The sequence below is a fragment of the Dromiciops gliroides genome, chromosome 5, assembly GCF_019393635.1.
Source record: "Dromiciops gliroides isolate mDroGli1 chromosome 5, mDroGli1.pri, whole genome shotgun sequence".
Lineage (NCBI taxonomy): Eukaryota > Metazoa > Chordata > Mammalia > Microbiotheria > Microbiotheriidae > Dromiciops > Dromiciops gliroides.
Genome location: NC_057865.1, coordinates 186,714,994 through 186,734,176, shown reverse-complemented (window position 1 = coordinate 186,734,176; position 19,183 = coordinate 186,714,994). Strand labels below are relative to the sequence as shown.

General features: G+C 35.5%; 1 protein-coding gene across 1 annotated transcript in view; it reads right to left on the bottom strand.

Moving 5' to 3' along the window:
* EPS8 (epidermal growth factor receptor pathway substrate 8) overlaps positions 1-19,183 on the bottom strand; it is a 263,798-nt gene that overhangs the window by 55,087 nt on the left and 189,528 nt on the right. Inside the window, 6 exon segments of the mRNA XM_043969277.1 lie at positions 3,871-3,945; positions 5,920-6,008; positions 10,612-10,738; positions 12,431-12,504; positions 16,171-16,307; positions 17,698-17,780. Coding sequence (XP_043825212.1) covers positions 3,871-3,945; positions 5,920-6,008; positions 10,612-10,738; positions 12,431-12,504; positions 16,171-16,307; positions 17,698-17,780 — 585 coding nt within the window.

The following is a 19,183-nucleotide window of genomic DNA, read 5'->3' as shown; positions in this document are numbered from 1 at the left end:
CATGCTTTTTCACTGGTTGTGCCCCATGCCTAGAACCATCTCCCTCTTCCCCACCAACTTCTGGCTTCCCAGGTTTCCTTCAATATTCAGTTCAAATCTTACTTTCTGCAAGAGGCTTTTCCTTGTCTCTTTCTATAGCAGTAATACTCCCCTCTGAGATTACAAGATTATATATCCTGAATGTACATTGTTACTTGTGTGTTGCCTTCCTCATTATAATGTGAGATCCTTGTGAACAGGAACCTTGTGTCTGCCTTTCTTTATATGCCCAGCACTTAGTCTATATGTTTACTGATTGACTGATAAGCAAAAATTCACATGCACTTTTAGTGGCAATGAAAAATGGAAAACAAAGGAAGCACCCATCACCAGGGGAATCATCAACAAACTGTTTTCTATGGAATTATACTAAAAGAAATATAAAATGTTAGGAATACAGGGCAGCTAGATGGTGCAGTGGATAGAGCACCAGTCCTGGATTCAGAAGGACCTGAGATCAAATCCAGCCTCAGAGACTTAACACTAGCTGTGTGATTCTGGGCAAGTCACTTAACCCCAATTGCCTCACGAAAAAATATTAGGAATACATAGAAACATGGAATGACATGCAGAAGTTGATGCTTAGTGATAAATGGACAAGCAAGAAAACATCATATACAATGACTACAATAACGTAAATGAAAACAACATGAAAAGGCACCCAAACTTTTTTGTTAAGTACAATAAACAATTTTGGTCCTAGAGAAGATATATTGGGAAATTGCTATGGTGCAAAACAAAAAATGGATCAACCATTAGAATAATGTAAAATAACAATGTATTATTAGTGTAGTGTAAAAATTAAGATAGTGTTATCAGTAGTTAAACTACTTATAATAGATTTTTTAAAGAGACTATTGCATCATTTTCTTGAGAAGGAATAAAGATGAATGTGTTTTGCATTTGTTTTAGTACATAAGATTTGTTTTCTTTTTGTGTTTTTTTTTTGGTGAGGCAATTGGGGTTAAGTGACTTGCCCAGGGTCACACAGCTAGTAAGTGTTAAGTGTCTGAGGCCGGATTTGAACTCAGGTCCTCCTGAATCCAGGGCCAGTGCTCTATCCACTGTGCCATCTAGCTGCCCAGTACATAAGATTTGGCTAGAAAGTAACATGGTTGAGGTTTTTACACGTAGCTTATAAAGTGGTATCATTCCATACATGTACAAATAAATCCGTATTTCAGTTCTTTGTAGAGGGCATAGAAAAAAAACATGGGGAAATACATAATAAATGTCAATAGTATTCCATATTACAGAATTTTTTTTACAAATTTCCTGCCATAGAGCAGGGGAGAGATAATAAAGAAAGGAGAACAAGATACTTTCAGATGTATAAAAATATTTCTATTTTTAAAAATGATTTGAATAATAATTCTTTCTTACTATATGAAAGTACATTTGATTCTACTCTGACAGTAGTAACAACAATGGTAAGAATTATTTTAACAATAACAATGATCACTGAAATTTTGATGGTGGAGCCATTTACAAACTAACATAATACAGGATTTTGCCTCTTTTAACCTGACATTGCCTAGCTTTTGTTATTAACTAATTGGGTTACCGAGTTTCCTGTGTTTGGAAACTAATAAACTATATTTCACATTTTATTTAACAGCTTATCTTGTTCCCCTTGGGAAAACAGATGGAATTTTATGTTTCTTTTTTTATCATTCAAGTAAAAATGATTACAAGCTGTAAAAGAAATAAGATTGAAGTTGATTTAATTCTGAGAAATTAAGCATTTGATATTCCTTTTTCTTTACAATATCTCTCAGATTTATTCACCTCTTTCTACTCTCACTATAACCATGGGAGTTGTTAAAGTTCTCATTTCCTCTCACTTGGACTAGTATTACTGTCCTATCAGTTTTTTTGTCTCTTGCCTATGCTCTTTGCACTCCATCTTTTATGCAGATACTCAAATAATCCTCCTTTGTCTCTTCTACTTAATCTTCTACTCAAGATACTTTGGTGGCTTCCTATATTAAAAAATAATAAACTATAAATTCCTTGCAGTTCTCCACATTCTAGTTTTCAATGTTTTTAAAGCCTTCTCTCATATTTAGAAAAGCAGCTCTCTGAGAGCATAATTTACATGTTTAAATGCCAATCTACCTAAGCAGAAGGAGGCTCCTCACCAACTGTCCACTATACCAATTAAATCAGAGATTTAATTTTTTTTTAAAAATTGGGCAGTTGGGTGGTGCAGTGGACAGAGCACCGGCCCTGGATTCAGGAGGACCTGGGTTCAAATCCGGCCTCAGGCACTTGACACTTACTAGCTGTGTGACCCTAGGCAAGTCACTTAACCCCAATTGCCTCACACACATGCAAAAAAAAATCTCATACTTCACATGCTCAACTTTCTAGCCAAAAAAGGGACTTCTTATTCTCCAATCTAATTCTTCTCTGCTTATGCTCTCTAAGTCCCCAGACCAAATCTGCCAAAGTCCCTCCCTTTCTTCTAGACCTACCTTAAGTGCTACATCCTCCATGAATCCATAAAGTCCTTTCTTTTTTTTTTAATGTATGAGGTATTTTATTTTTTCCGTTACATGTAAAGATAGTTCTCAACTTTTGTTTATACATGCTTTACAATTTCAGATTTTTCTCCCTCCCTCCCCTCCCTCCCTCCTCCCCTAGACAGCAGGTAATCTGATATAGGTTATATCTATATCTGATATAGGTTATATCTATACATATACATATAGATATAGATATATACACACACACATATATATAAACACATAATAACATTAATCCTATTTCTGCATTAATCCTGTTACAAGAGAAAGAATCAGAGCAGTGATGCAAAACCTCAAAATAGAAAAAAAAAACAACAGCACCCAAAACAAAAGAAATAGTATGGTTCAATCAGCATCTATACTCCACAGTTCTTTCTTTCTTTTTTTTTCTTGGATTTGGAGATCCTCTTCTATCATGAGTTCCCTGGAACTCTTCTGTACCATTGCATTGGTGAGAAGAATATAATCCATCACAGTAGGTCAACACTCAATGTTGATGATACTGTGTACAATGTTCTTCTGGTTCTGCTCATCTCACTCATCATCAGCTCACGTAAGACCCTCCAGGTTTCTCTGAACTCTTCCTGCTCATCATTTCTTACAGCACAATAGTATTCCATTGTATTCATATACCACAACTTGTCCAGCCATTCCCCAATTGATGGGCACCCCCTCAACTTCCAATTCCTTGCCACCACGTAAAGAGCAGCTATAACATAAAGTCCTTTCTTGACACTCCATGTCTCTCCTCCCTCCCCATTTTTTCAGTTCCCATTGTAAATGATCTAGGGAGCAGGATTTGGTCTCAGTGTCTCTCACATCTAGTAGTCATCTATAGATGCTTGTTGAATTGATCAAATCATAGGATTTCAAAGCTAGAAAGGTTGCTGGTAATCATTAGCACATTTTAATGGGCTAAAATGAATTGTTCTTACTTTTACCATCCTTATACATTCATTAAAATACATTTAACAATAGTTATAATGCTTTTTAAAAATATAAATCAACTCATTTAATTCTCATCATGAAGTAGCACAGCAGGTATAAGCCTCCCCGTATAAATTATTTGATTGCACATCTTAATAGCTAAGCTGGCACATAAAAAATTTCAAATCTCTGTCTTCTAAGGAAAATTCCCCACACACTAATCCACATTATCTTTTATAGAAAAATATTTAAATCAGGTGCTACAAATGTTTTGAAGGAATAGTAAAATGAAGTAGGGTATGGGACAAAGTAGTGGGAAATGGACTACCCATCACTATTTCTAGTTCTAAAACTGTTTGGATGATTTAGAGCTTACCATGTTTAATGGTGTATACAAAAAATGAACCAAATCTTCAGCACTAGGATTCTGGATGTGAGACTTCAATTTTGCCTGAAACAATAAGACAACATTTTTTAATTTTTATTTTCCCCAGAATTCCATGCCATAGAGCAGAGGAGAGATACTTGATAAAGAACGACGTAGGTCAGCATTAAGAAGAGTATACTGCATTATCATACTGACAGAGCAAACGTTACCCTGATGTCAATGACCACTTTGGCTGACAAGATGGTAGCCAAAGTTTTGCCTTTTTCATTGAGCAACATAAGCAGATGCTGCAGGCTTGGGCCCTGTTCAGTGACTGGGTCTTCTATCCATACAACCTCCACAAGCTAAAGTCTATTGCCACTCTGCTTTGACTATAGCCTTCCATGACCATGAAGCTGGCATGGAGGAGGAACTACCATTGTAAACCCAACCCAAGACAAGAGGCTTGGACACCAGGCTCTGGTGTTCAAGGTGAGCACCTGTACTAGAGTGGAAGAAGTGTAAGAATACAAAAGGGGGCATATTTGAGGGAAGTAGCAAAGCTGAAACCAGTAGGCCTTGGTAGTAGATTGGATGGGGTGGGGTTGAGGGAGCAGTGCAGGGGTGAGAAAAAGGGAGGAATCAAGGATGACTTCTTGGTTTGGGGGGTCATTGTATTGCCTTCTACAGTAATGGAAAAAATTGGACTTAGGGAGGGCTTAGGGAGAAAGACAATGAATTGTTTTGGATAGGTTCCATTTAACAGAGAAAAGAGAAACCATCTCTTGTGAACTTCCTATCCCATGCTTCAAAACCTCTCAACATTATCTCCCATTCTCTGCTGTAGTTTCTGATGAAGAGTTGGCACTTCTTTTTGTAAAGGCCAACCCCTTTGATATTTATTTCTTTTACCAATGGGATCTCTCTCTCTCTCTCTCTCTCTCTCTCTCTCTCTCTCTCTCTCTCTCTCTCTCTCTCTCCCTCCCTCCCTCCCTCCCCCCCCCCCGTTCAGTCCAAAATCCTATTAACCTACCCCTTTTCACAAAGATCTTTAAAAAAAAATGTGTTTTTTCATTACTTCCATTTCCTATCCTGTTATTAACTTCTCAGCTAAGCTCTTTAATTTGGCTTCTGACCTCATTACTCAACCGAAACTACTTTCTCCAAGGTTACTTTCAAAAGCATTTAAATTTCTTATACTGTGGCTCCATATGAACTTTCAGGCTTATTTTATATTATTCACCTTCATGCAGTCCATGTTCCAGGCAAACTGGACTACTTGTTCTCCGAACTTAGAATCCCATCCCTTGTTTCTATGTCTTTAAAAGTAGTGACAATAGCTGGAATGCATTCTCTTTTCACCCCTACCTTGTAGAAGCTTCAATTTCCTTTACAACTCAGCTCAAGTGCCACTCCCTTGAAAGAATTCTTGCTTTCATTCAATAATTATGTATGAGCTTATCTGTTTGTCTGTTTTATCCCCCCTGTAAGAGGTAATCTCCTTGAGGACAGGAACTGTTTTGTGTTCTGTCTTTTAATTCCAAGTACCTATTACAGGGGCAGCTAGGTGGCGCAGTGGATAGAGCAATGGCCCTGGAGTCAGGAGGACCTGAGTTCAAATCTGACCTCAGACACTTGACACTTACTAGCTGTGTGACCCTGGGCAAGTCACTTAACCCCAATTACCTCACCAAAAAAAATTTTTTTTTTTAAAAAGTACCTATTACAGTCCCTTGTATCTAATAAATATTTGTCAGACTGGATCTAATTGGATTAGGAGAAATATTTCTTGATGGCTAATTCCATTTCTTAAATTGAATATAATCTTATATAAGGAGATCAGAAAAATAAAAAAAAAGAGCAAGTATTACATTCTTTTTAACCAAGTTATATAGTTCAGTCTTCATCTTCTCTATATTTTGTTCAAAATATGCAAAACAAGACTGTAAATAGACACAAGTTTCTTAGAACTTTTAAAAAAGTTCACCAAGTTAATGAATGTACAATGTTCCTTCTTTCTCTTATTTGTACTGTATACATAAATGTCTTTCCACTTACCAGGAGATTAAATCCATGCTTAAATTTTTGGAAGCAGTCGAAAAATTCATCAGGAGGTGGGGGTTTTGCTCGGAGTGTTAATACACCCTCTAGTGAAATAAAAAGAGAGATAAGTTTCAGAATTAATTGCAAATACAATCCAGAAAGGCTTTTCTCAACACATATTTCATTTAAAACTTAATTGCTGTAGCTTCTCTTATGGTGTAACCAAGTGAAAGTTTGTCAAAAGTCCATGAAACAGAAGTTCCCATATTTGCAACATAGTATAATAGAAGCAATGCAGAATATGTTTATTTTATGTAAACAATTTGTTTCCTTTCCATAGTTGTGCCAACTTGGAATTTTATTGTCTTTTATTTATTATGGCTATTTAATTACTTTAGCTACACATATGTACATTTATTAATAATGTAATTTTAATATAATTTTTATTGTTTTAATAATTTGATCTTTGACCCAAGCATATTTGGCTTTTTAGTCTTCAGTTAGGCTTGCATCTATTTATCATATTTATTGAGGGCTTATTGAGGGCTATTTAAATTTATTCATTCATGTATTTATAACAAGAAATGTCAAGTTTTATTCAGATCATGCAGTTTACCTAGCAGAATGAAGTGAACATGTTAAACCACATTGTCTCATCTATTGGGTAAGAGTTTTTCACTGTCTATGGGTTAACAGAAATTTGGCATTCACTTACACCATCATTGTACTCCAAATGTGATCTGTTCAAGGCAGATTGAATCCTGAGACTTTGAATAAACAGTCATTTAATCAAAGAGGTGATGTGGTATAATAAAAAAGAGCACTGGACTTGAAATCAGGAGAGGTCCAGGCTTTTATCCTAACCTCAATACTAACTATTTTTGTGACAAAACCAGCTGTTCTTTCTGAACCTATTTTCTCATCTGTAAAACAGGAGTAAGACCTGCAGTATTAATTCAAAGGGCTGCTGTGAGGAAAGGCTTTGTAAATCTTAAAGGGTTACAGAAATAACCTGCCATTGTCATTACTAGTAACATGATAGTCAATGATACAGAATTCTGACAAGTTCAATGAATAGGAAATGAGAGAGGATCATTATAAAGCAGAAAACTTATAGACAATTCTAGCCTTTGGATTAATAAACATGAATATAACAGGATTTCATCTCCTCCCTCTCCAAATGCTATTTGGTGTAGTGAGTAGAGTGTCTCACTTAGAGACAGGAAGACTCAATTCAAATCCTGCCTCAGACATTTACTAGCCCTGTGATCCTCAACAAGTCACAATTTCTTTCAGTCTTAACTTAGATCATAATAGTATCTTCAGGGTTGTTATAAGAATCAAATCAAGGGGCAGCTAGGTGGTGCAGTGGATAAGGCACTGGCCCTGGATTCAGGAGTTCCTGAGTTCAAATCCAGCCTCAGACACTTGATACTTACTAGCTGTGTGACCCTGGGCAAGTCACAACCCCCCATTGCCCCGCAAAAAAAAAAAAAGAGAGAATCAAATCAAGTGAGATATTTAATACTACATAGAATGCTCTGCAATTCTTAATGTCCTACACAAATGTGAGCTATTAGCTATGATATGTCACTTGATAACAACTGAAATGCAAGTAAGATCCACTATCCCAGTAAACATATTTCCTTTCTGGAGAGAAGGGAATGGACTACTACCAAAGTCCTCTTACAAGCTTTACTCTGGATTCCTTTTGTCTTCCTCTGGATCTTGGAGGGAACATTTCTAGTTCAGAAGAATTATCATTTCCTTCTCTGGTTTTTCACAGGAAAAGAATCTCTCCATTTATTTTCAGATTAAAATATTAGTTAATAAATATTAGGGTATTTCTGATGATTGAAGCTTTGCAGCTGTCAATTTCTGAAGATATGAGTGGTAAGATGGACCTGGGATCATTGAGGATTCATCAAATAAACAACAGAGAAAGAAGAAGCTAGAAAAGTAACAGAAAGCTTAAGATAATTTTACCAAGTTCCTTAATCCTTAAATACATTTTTAATGATGACACAGGCTGCTCCCCAAAATTTCAGGAAGTTTTCAAAGAACACGTTATGGCTCACAATGTCAGCTCTGGTATTTCTTTGCTTATCTGCATAGAAAGCTTTTTCTGTAAGCTTCTGACATACTTTTTCCTTTTTTTTGTTCTCTCTGCTTCAGCTCATCCTTTAATTTTCTGATTTCCTTCTTATATTCCTGTCTTATTTCCTCTTTCAGTCTTTTCAAGTCTTGCATGTAAGCTTTTTTTCAGTACTTCGGTATGTTCCTGAATCATCTTTTTGGCCTGTTGATACAAATGGCATGTATAGCAAAAGCCTCTATTCTTTCTGCCCCAATTGCAGAAGCCAGAAGCTGTCAGCTAGGCCTCTTGCTCCCTTCCATTTGCCCAGCAGTTGAATCCACATCGCCTTCCACCAAACTGGACTATCAGTCTTTCAAGCCTTCATCCCTAGTTTCGTCTACGTATTGGTTCAAATCAATGCCTCCCAAATGATCCTTCTGGGTGAATAAAATGATCATATAGTCCATGGCTTTGGAACCACAAATTCCCAGGATTTTCTTTACTTCATCTTGCTCCTCCTTGGTGTAACAGTTAGGAAGATAACTGAGAGGCCCCAAACCTGTTGGTGAGTTAGAGGAATGTCTACTCCAAGCATGGGAAAATGTCCCCCTGTGAAATGTGTAGATGAGAACACTTTGTTCCAGTGTCCATGAAGGCAGCTGAATCAGGTGCCATGGAGCACTTAGAGCTTGGTCAGGCATCAAAGACGCCAAGGGCATTCACTGCATCTTGGACCATCATCAATCTTGCCTTTTGCCTCGCCCCTAGATTGATTCTGAATGATTCTGGAGGAAAGAGTGAAGCTGATGATTCTGTTTAACTCTGCCACTCTTAAATCCAGTTCATGCTCAAGTGAAGACCTCACTCCATGATATCATTAGTCTTCTTTTCAGAGGAAGGATGAACAACAAGTGGGGCTACCGAGATAATGGCATGAGGCCCAGGAGAGGACATGATTAGGTAGGGGCTGAAATCTTCTCAAGTGTACACATCAGGCACATCAGTGTCAAAAATCCCAGGAAGATTCACAACTAAATTTTTTTTTTCATTCCACAACTGATCTATTTTCAAATAAGTCTTGATTATCAACTTTGCTGCTTAGTCCTAACTCAAATATTCATTTCCCAAGGATGCGGTTCCCTGTTGCATTTTTCCCAGTCTCAGTTTTACCCACCAGGACAAGTCTGTAGCTTTTTCCTGGGGTCTTGTTTCCATGACCATGGCTTGTCCCTTGTTCATGTTGTTAGGAATCTCACCACAATATTTTTTTGCCATTATCTGGTAGAACTTCTGTCAATTTGAGTACAGTGGCTTTACCAGAGCTTTGGTATCAGTGTTGGTGTAGGGTATATCTGAAACCTGGATGCATATGAGGACTCTTTTTATTAAATTAAAACCTGTAAAAATAGTGTTTAGATTTTTTGCCATTCTGAGTTTACTTTTAATTTCTTTCACCCTAGGGTATGGTCAACATTTGTAAAAGTTCTGTGATTATTTGAACAAAAAGAAAATTCTCTATTATTCTTGAAGACACTGTCAATATGTTCATTGAATCTAGTTTTTTTTTTCCTATATTTTAGTCCAGTCTGAAACTTTCTTTTATTTATCATGAGCAACTGGTAAGGTATAGACATCTCCTGATACTGTTTTTCTGTCCAAGTCCTTTTGCAATTCTATTCATTTTTCCTTTAAAAAATTGGTTGCTATGCGTTGGTTATGTCCAACATAAAATCACAGGTCAATTATGAGTAATCCTAACATTTTCTTCATTTCTGATGGTATCTTTAAGTATGATATAGTTCTCTTTTTGTCTCTCATTACTATATAATTCAAATTCATCCTTGTTGATTAGCATGATCCTAACCCCTAATTTTCTAGAGTAGGTTGAGGCATACTAAATTTAATTTAAACTTCTCATTCTGTCTCACGCATATTTCCTTAAGGCAACATATGACTGGATGGTGATTTAAAATCCATTTTGGGGACAGATAGGTGGCACAGTGGATAGAACACCAGCCCTGGATTCAGGAGGACCTGAATTCACATCCAGCCTCAGACACTTAACACTTACTAGCTGTGTGACCCTGGGCAAGTCACTTAACCCCAATTGCCTTGCCAAAAATAAATAAATGAATGAATGAATAAATAAATAAATGAATGAATAAATGAATAAACAAACAAACAAATAAATAAATAGAATCCATTTTGTCTGGGTTTTTTTTTATTCAGGAACTAAGTATATTTTTATACAAGTTATAAAATTTGTAATTATTAAACTTCTTTTTCCTTTGTTAAATCATTTGTTGTATTTACCATATATTTGACCTTATTTCATTAAAAATTCAATCCTAATCTTATCATGCACACAAGTACATATATACTACAGTTCTTACATTTAAAACAAAAAATCCTGATGCTAACCTGGACACAGCACCCTAGCTACTCTCCCAATTAGAAAGGATGCACTTTTTGCAGTATCCATCCCAGTTCATGTCTATTATATCTAGGGGTCCCAAAGAAGCAACAAACATTTACCTGAATGACTTTTTCTAGATTATGATGGAACCTCAAAACTTGTTCCAATCTGGAATTCTTAATGAACTTCAAAACTTGAGTAAAATCCAACTTACCCCCAGGGCCTTTCTTTTTACTTTTCTTGTTCCTTTTCCTTTTAGAAAGCTCAGAAAATGCTTCGGCTGCTTTTTGAAGTTTGGTGATAAAAAATTCAATATCATCCAAAATGTGATTTAAGATTTGCTAAAACATAAGAAGAAAAAATTTTAAATATTATGATCACCATGCATATTATTAGGCATTAAAGAGAAAGCAGATGTTTATAAAATTATATTTGCAGAAAGTCAAGATTACCATGAATTCTAGGAAAAAGAACTGAAATATGCCAGTGGTGGAAATTTGACACTATAATATTTTCTCAGGTTTTTCTTTTACTATTTCCAAATGCTCTCATGAAAATCTTTTACAGTAACTACCTAAATTATTAGACTTCCATCCAATTAACTCTAATTTAGCTCATGTATTCTACATATATATAAGATGAAATCACTTTTTTTTTTAACACTGACTTGTTTTCCCAGTAGTTACTATAAAAAGCATGTATAATATTATTTCTTGGAATGGAAGAGATATACAATATTATGTATGACAACTTGACAAATATGCCACTTGAACGCAATAATAGGCATTAATGAGTTTCTATGCGGAAAAGTTATTTAATGAGACATTAATATTGTAAAGCTTTGAGAGCTATCATAAACTGATTTGGAAGTCAGATAAAGTTGACTACTGCTTTTCTTCCACACATATGTAGGAAGCTACAACATTTAATTAGAAAAGTTTTTCTATTTATTTTTAACTAAGTTTGGGATATTTTCTATATACAAGAAACAGAAAGTGTACTGCATTAATATCACAGTGTTGCAACCTGACACATTTATACTGTGGCAAAAGACCTTCTAATACCACATTGTACCATTAGAAATTAGACTTTTATTCTTCAGGCATTCTAAAATTATTTTTCAATAAGGAGTCATACTAAAATCAATTCCAAACTAGTTTTGCTACTTGATTCGAAAACAAAATTACAATTTACAAAGGTAGGGAGTAAGAGAAGTGCGATACTAACACTATCCATCTACGATTTCTTACCAATTCCTAACATGTGAACTAATATTTAATGCTCATTCATTTAGCAAGGATCTGGTCATAAAAAGAAAAGAGAAGAAATATGGTATAATGGATAGGAGGCTGGCCTTGGAGTCAGGAAGACTCGGGTCTAAGAACTGCCTCTAAAATGCTTTGGTGGCCATGGGTAAATCCACTGACCTTTCAGTGCCTTAAGCACATCTCTAAGACTAATAATTATAGGTGAGTTGTCAATCTGTATTGGTGGAGGAAGGTTACATACCAGGAATAACCTATACCAATGAAATCACAGAGCCAGAATAACAACAGGGATAAAGAACAATATAAGATAATTTCTAGAATGTCTAAAAGAGAAATTCTTTAAAAAAAAAAAAAAAGATTTTTTTTTCTTAAATCATCTTGGAAACCAGCAACCTGAACTCATGATGGAAATGTTCTCCACATCCAGAAAAAAGAACTGTGGTTTCTGAATGCAAATTGAACTATACTGTTTCTACTTTTGTTTTTGTTTTTACTTTTTTGAAGTTTTTCCTTTTTGCTCTGATTCTACTTTCACGGTATGACTAATGCAGAAATATGTTTAATGTGATTGTACAGATATAGCCTATATCAGATTGCTTTCTGTCTTAGGGAGGGGGGAGGGAAAGGAGGGACGGAAAAAATTTGGAACTAAAAATCTTATGAAAACAAATGTTGAAAGCTATCTTTCCATGTAACTGGAAAATAATAAAATACTTTTGTGATTAAAAAACAAAACAAAACAAGTATCCCAAGGTTTCTACTTACAACATCCCTGTCAATCCTGGCTGCCATCATCTCAGCTGTTTCTTCGTGTTCATGATAATGCCTGGGTTTTTCAACTATTGGGGAAAAAAATAGATAAAAATCCTCAGTCAAGAGTCTTAGGAGGTGCCAATCTATGTAAATAAAAACAAAAACAGATGAGGGGAAGGAGGCATTTGGAAATTGCAGCATTTTCATTAAACATACAAAGCTCAGTGACTAGATAGGTTCCAATTTAAGAATTAGCACCCATTCTTTGTCTCCCTACTCACCCATTTCTCCTTTCTCTCCCGGCTTAAGCTTTCCCTAAACAACTGGTTTCAGGGTTGGTAGAACTCTAGACTTGGAGTCAGGAAGACCTGAATTTAAATCCTGCTTCAGACATTCATTGCCTCTGTAACCTTGTTCAGTCACTTAATCTCTGCCTCAGTTTCCTCATATGCAAAATGGGAATAATAATTTACCTACATCATTGGGGCAGCTAGGTAGCACAATGGATAAAATACCAGACCTGGATTCAGGAGGACGAGTTCAACTCCGGCCTCAGACACTTGACATTTACTAGCTGTGTGACCCAGTGCAAGTCACTTAACACTCATTGCCCCGAAAAAAAAAAATTTTGCCTATATCACAGGGTTGTTGTGAGGATCAAATGAAATAATATAGGGAAAGTGTTTAGGCTTATTAGCTAGAAAGGAAATGCCAACTGCTAACACTAAAGAGAAATTGGCCATGGAAGACTTCTGTTGGGAGGAGATACGTGAGCTGAACCTTGAAAGAAGCTGAGAATTCTGAGAGGTATTCCAAGAGCACTGAAAAGGGAGTGCATTCAAGGCATGGCAGAGATATGAAGGATAAATATGAAAGTTGGGGAACTCTCATATAATTTTTAGCCATTTGGCTAAAATGTGGGTTTGGGAAGAGGAATGATGTGAAATAAATCTGGAAAGATAATTGAAGCTGTATTGTGAAGGATTTTAAATGCCAACTAAAAAGCTTCTACTATATCCTAGAAGCAAGAGGGTACTCCCGAATTTCTGGAAAAGAAGAGTAACCTGGTCACAACTGTGCTTTTACTAAGATCATTTTGGCATCTCTGTGGAGAATGGATTAGTGAGAGGAGGGACTTCTTAGAAATAGGGACTCCAAGTAGGAAATGGTTACAATGGTCTAGCTGAAAAGTGATAAGGGAGTGAACAAGGATGGCGAGAATGAGAGAGGAGAAGGGAACAGATAAGAGATATGTTGTGGGGATAGAATCAGTGAAATATGGAAACTGACTGAGGATGACACCAAAATTGTGAATCTGTGTGATGTGAAGGATTATGGAGTTCTTCAAAAGAGAGAAGTTTGTAGGAGGGGTAAAGTTAAGGGGTAAGGTTTTGAGCTCTGTTCTTGAAAAGTTTAGTTTGAGAAGTCAAAGGGGCACACTCCTGGAAATATCCGATAGACAGCTGGTGATACAAAAATGGAGCTCAGGAGAGTGTCAAGGACTGAATATCTAGATCTGGGAGTTATGTACACACAAGCCATAACTGAACCCATAGAAGCTGATGACATCATTGAGAGAAGATATATACCTTCTGAGATGGTTTTAAAATTGTAGCAGTTGAGCATTCCCTGGATATTAATTTATCTGTCCTTCGTTATATGCACTTAAATGAATTTTTATCTATCTTTACAAGTTTATTTTAACTTTCTAAAAATGTAAAAGGGCTATTCTTCCTTTAAGAAAAACAAGACCATTGCTCTGATTCTTCTTTCACAACATGACTAATGTGGAAATATGTTTAATGTAATTGTACATATATAACCTAGATCACATTGCTCACTGTCTTGGGGAGTGGGGAGAAAAGGGAGGGAGGGAGAAAAATTTGCGACTCCAAAGTTTATAAAAATGAATATTGAAGGGGCAGCTAGGTGGTGCAGTGGATAGAGCACCGGCCCTGGAGTCAGGAGTACCTGAGTTCAGGTCCAGCCTCAGACACTTAACACTTACTAGCTGTGTGACCCTGGGCAAGTCACTTAACCCCAATTGCCTCACTTTAAAAAAAATGAATATTGAAAACTATTTTCATATGTAACTGGAAAAAAATAAATACTATTAAGAAAAAAAAACCCAGAAAAACAAGACCACAAAACTTGTGTGGAACACACACACACACCAGAAAATAAGAAAATATTCCAAACAACTATTTAAACAGATTTTGAAAAAATTGCCAAGTTTAAGGGAACATCAAGTATGCTTGCCAGAAATGTTCACAACTGCTGAAAATAGAAACTGTCAAAAAATTAAGAAGACTTATCTTCATGTCTTATTTTATTTTTAAAAGCAGTTACACTAAACAGCTACTATTTTCATCTGCTTAGTTATAAGGTTTAAATAAGCAACCTCTTAATATACTTAGGTGTCCAAAAAAACCCTCCAAAAAAATGAAATACAATTGAACATAAACGTTAGTTTTAAAACACATCAAATCACCCAGCACAGCATTGTTACTCAATTGGACAAACAGGTCATGTCGTTTTATTTTAGTGTTGTATATTCCATTGAATAATAGTTGAAGAACATAATTAATAAGTGACACAGAACAGTAAAGAAAAAAAAGGAATAAACTGGGAGTCAGAAGACCTCAGTTTAGTCCCAACTCTCCCATTTGCTAGCTTTAGCAAGTCTCTCAATCCCTTTGGATCTTAACTGCCTCATCTGTCAAAGGAGGAGGTGGTTTTCTTCCTAAGGTATTTTCTAGCTCTAATGAATTCTACTGATTCCAAGTGCTCCAGGAAGTACTGAATACTATAGTTTATTCCCTTTTAATAACTAATGAAAGGTACTAAAATGACAAGATATATAAAGAAACCTAACACAAACTAGTGGGATTAAATGGTTTATTATCCACCCCCCAACTCTACTCCCACCCCCACATCTAGCAAAGAATCATGGTATCATAGATTGAGAGTTAGAGGGATCATGGAAGTAATCTAGTTCAAAACCTTAATTTTCCATCACAGGAAATTTTCAGTGCAGTCAGAACCATTTTATTTATTCTGAAGTTAGCACAGAAGTTATGATACTGATAAATGGAATAGAGCATAAAGCAATTTCTCTCAAGACACTTTTTGTATTCTATAGTTTGCCTGTGAATTGCCCACTAATGGTATTTTTTCCAGTGAAGTCAAAATCCTTCTTTTCATTCCACCATCAGATTTGTTATTTGGTACACTGTAAGTGATAAATATAAAATGCTATTGGCACTAAGACTTAATGGAGAACAATTTATAAAGAATAAGGCATAGTGAGTTGACTGCTTGGCTTGGAGTCTGGAAGATTCCTCTTTCTGAGTTCAAATCTGGCTTCAGACACAAAGTAGCTATGTGACCCCTGGGCAAATCACTTAACCCCATTTGCCTTGATTTCCTCATCTGTAAAATGAGCTGGAGAAGAAAATCACAAACTACTCCAGTATCTTTGCCAAGAAAACCCCAAATAGAGTCATAAAGAATCAGACAGGACTGAAAGATAACTAAACAAAAAACTCTTTCAATCTCCTGGCATCAGATTCCTGTTTTATTTAATTTCTTTTCAAGTATCCACCTTCTTAGGAGCAAGAGCCAGTCTTAGCATTTGAAAGTTGTTAGCTATTTATTAATAAAAACATTAAAAGAGTTCTATTAGTTAAGCACCAACCATTTTGCCAGTCTAGAGTCAGTATTCAGCATAAGCAGTTCATAGAAATACTTACAGTCTCCTTGATCAGCTGCCCAGGCTGACCAGGCAGCCACACGACTTCTCACATCCACCTGTGTAACAGTCCCAGGGGGAACAGGGGCAGGAGCTCTTGGTGGAGGAGGAATATTACTGTCAGATTTTGCAATCATCCTAAAAAGGAGAACAAATAAACCCTTTATCATCTGTTTAGAGGACACTGATTTTCTGAACAGAGTATCATTTCCTCAACTTGAAAGTTACTTTTGTCAGGCAGTTGCAGTTTTGCTTAACTATTTTTCTTTGTTACAAGGAGAGGGGAGGAAGGGATAGCAAGGTTTAAGTACATCAGGAAATGACTATGATATAAAAAACAAAATGTGTCACTAAAGCTAAAAAGAAGAAGAAGAGAGAAAATTAACTTCATCAGAGACAAAATGTATCTGCTTTTGTTTCAACTTGACATAATTTTTCTTAATCTTAGTTCCATGAATTTTAAAAAATATTTTGATAACTATTCAATGTAATCAGTTTCCTTTGTAATCTTTTGCATGTTAAAATAATGCATTATAAAATAATATTCTGATAAGGAATCCAAATGGTTTCAAGAAATTGACCAAGGGGCCCACGACACAAAGAAGTGTAGGTACCCGTTACATATTTGATACAACCATATGCACTACCTAAAAAAAAAAAATCTTAATTCAGTTCAGAAACAAATCAATTTTTCACTTGATAATCTTATGTGTATGAGTGTATGTATACATTCATACACATGGATATATATATAATATATATGTATAAAAGTATATGTGTATATTTTTGTAAAACAACCCTCTGTTCGTTTCTCTTGACTCAATATTCAAATGCATATATATTCATGCAATATTATCTAAGATTACCATGCCTTCATCTTAAGGGTGTCCATTTGTGAGGTAGAGAGTTCCCTAATACTAGAAATTTTTGAGTAGAGTACAGAAGGACTGTCAGGGATATCATAAGAAGGATTATGAATTGGGCCAAGGATTGAGTCAGGAGTTTTAAAGTCCCTTCAAACTCTAAGATTCAATGAGTGTGATCTACAATATTTCAGATTATACCTGGAATATCATATTCAATTCTGGATGAAAGCTTGCCTAGAAAAATCCAAGTAGATGGTAAAAAGTTCTGAAACTATGTCATACAAAAAATATTGAGTGATTGGTAAAAGAGAAAATTTTATGATGGGGAGAAAAATAAAACTCATTACAAATATGTATAGATAAGTGTGAGGTAGTTCATCAGAGTTGTTTTAATTTGCATTTTTCTAATTATTAGTGATTTAAAACATTTCTTTCATATGCCTATTGATAGCTCTGATTTCTTCCTTTAAAAGCTACCTATTCATTCTAGTAAATTTGGTTCAGTTCCCTATATATATAAATTGAAATCTTTATCAGAGAAACTTGCTACAAAGATTCCCCCCCCCCATTTTCTTGCCTCTTTTAACTTTAGCTAAACTTGGAAGTTTTAAGAATATATGTTTTAATCTCTACTAATACTTGATATTGCTTCATATATTTACCTTAGTGCCTCTGGCCGCCGCTTCTGTTTGCTTCCTTTGCTGTCACTAATTGCACTTTCAATGTCTTCACCAATTAGGTTTGCCTAAAATGGTAAAAGGAGAAGTTACCTGGTAGACTTTTTGCTGTTGCTGTGAATGATGTTGACTGGTTGTTCTAAAGCTAAGAATGAGGTAGTTGGGTATAGGGAATAGAGTGCTGGACCAGGTCAGGAAGTCCCAGGTTTAAATCCTTCCTTAGGGTCTTAATAGCTATGTCCACAAAAATTCATTACCACTTTACTACTTAGTCACAAAATAGTCTCTTTCAGTACAAAATGTCCCTTCCCCCAAAATGGACAATATTCTGGTAACATATCATGGTCTCCTCAGACACTTGAATAATGATGTGATCTTTCCTCCTCATGATGAGCTTTCTAAATATACATTTTTGTTGTTATTTCGATTTATTGTTCTTGAGATGAATTGCTATTAAAATGTTTCTCTCTCATTTGTATAATGACAACTTTTTTTTTTGGCTAGTCTCCAATATCAAGATCCACCCAAAGAATAGAATGCATTCCTTTACAATATTAATTTCATATAACTACATTTAAAAATAAATTATAGTGAAATCCTATAATCATGGAATATTGGAGCCAGAGTTATTATAGCTCATCTTGTCTATTCCCCTCCATATGATATGATTCTCAAGCAGACATAGCCAACATAATAATTTACAATAATGATAGCAATAGTAGTAGTATTGGTAGTAATAACAAGCATTTATATAGTTCTTTAAGTTACAAAGTACTTTACAAATAGTATCTCACTTTAGACTTATTTAGGGAATTCCTACAAAGATTAGGAGGTTGGTCTCAATAATTTTTAAGGTTCTTTTCATCTCTAAGATCCTGTGATCATATAAACAAAAACCATATAGACAAATTTGGGGGAATTAAAAAGTGTAATTTCTCAACTTGGAAAGATAGGCAATTTGCCCAAGGCGACAGAGCTAGTAAGTATTTGAGGATGGATCTGAACTCATGTCGTCCTAATTCTAGGTCTAACACTCTATTCACTGCACCAACTTATCTCCACTAGAATTTATGTCTAGGAACCCTGACTCTGATAGGTTTCTACAGATGTAACAGAAGCTACAAAAGTACTAATGGAGTTTTCTATGTGTTTTGGGTCTAATAGGGGGCTACAGCTAATTCCTAAAAGTGACAAATCAAGCCTTTATATTAGATATGTGTTTAAACTTCACTTTCCACATAATACCCTGGAATTGGGGGAGGAGCAATAAGAAGTTAGTTAATAGAAGTGCTGTTAGTTAGGTTTTTTAGAATTCCATGTGAGAGTTAATATTACTCATTCCTTTCCATTAGGGTCTCTAGAGCCTTTAAGATCCAAAATGACAAGGATTGCTGGGAGTCATATAAATTAACAATTTTGGCACCTGATGCAAGCACCATAAAATGTATTTGGGACAAGCAGCATGACCAGT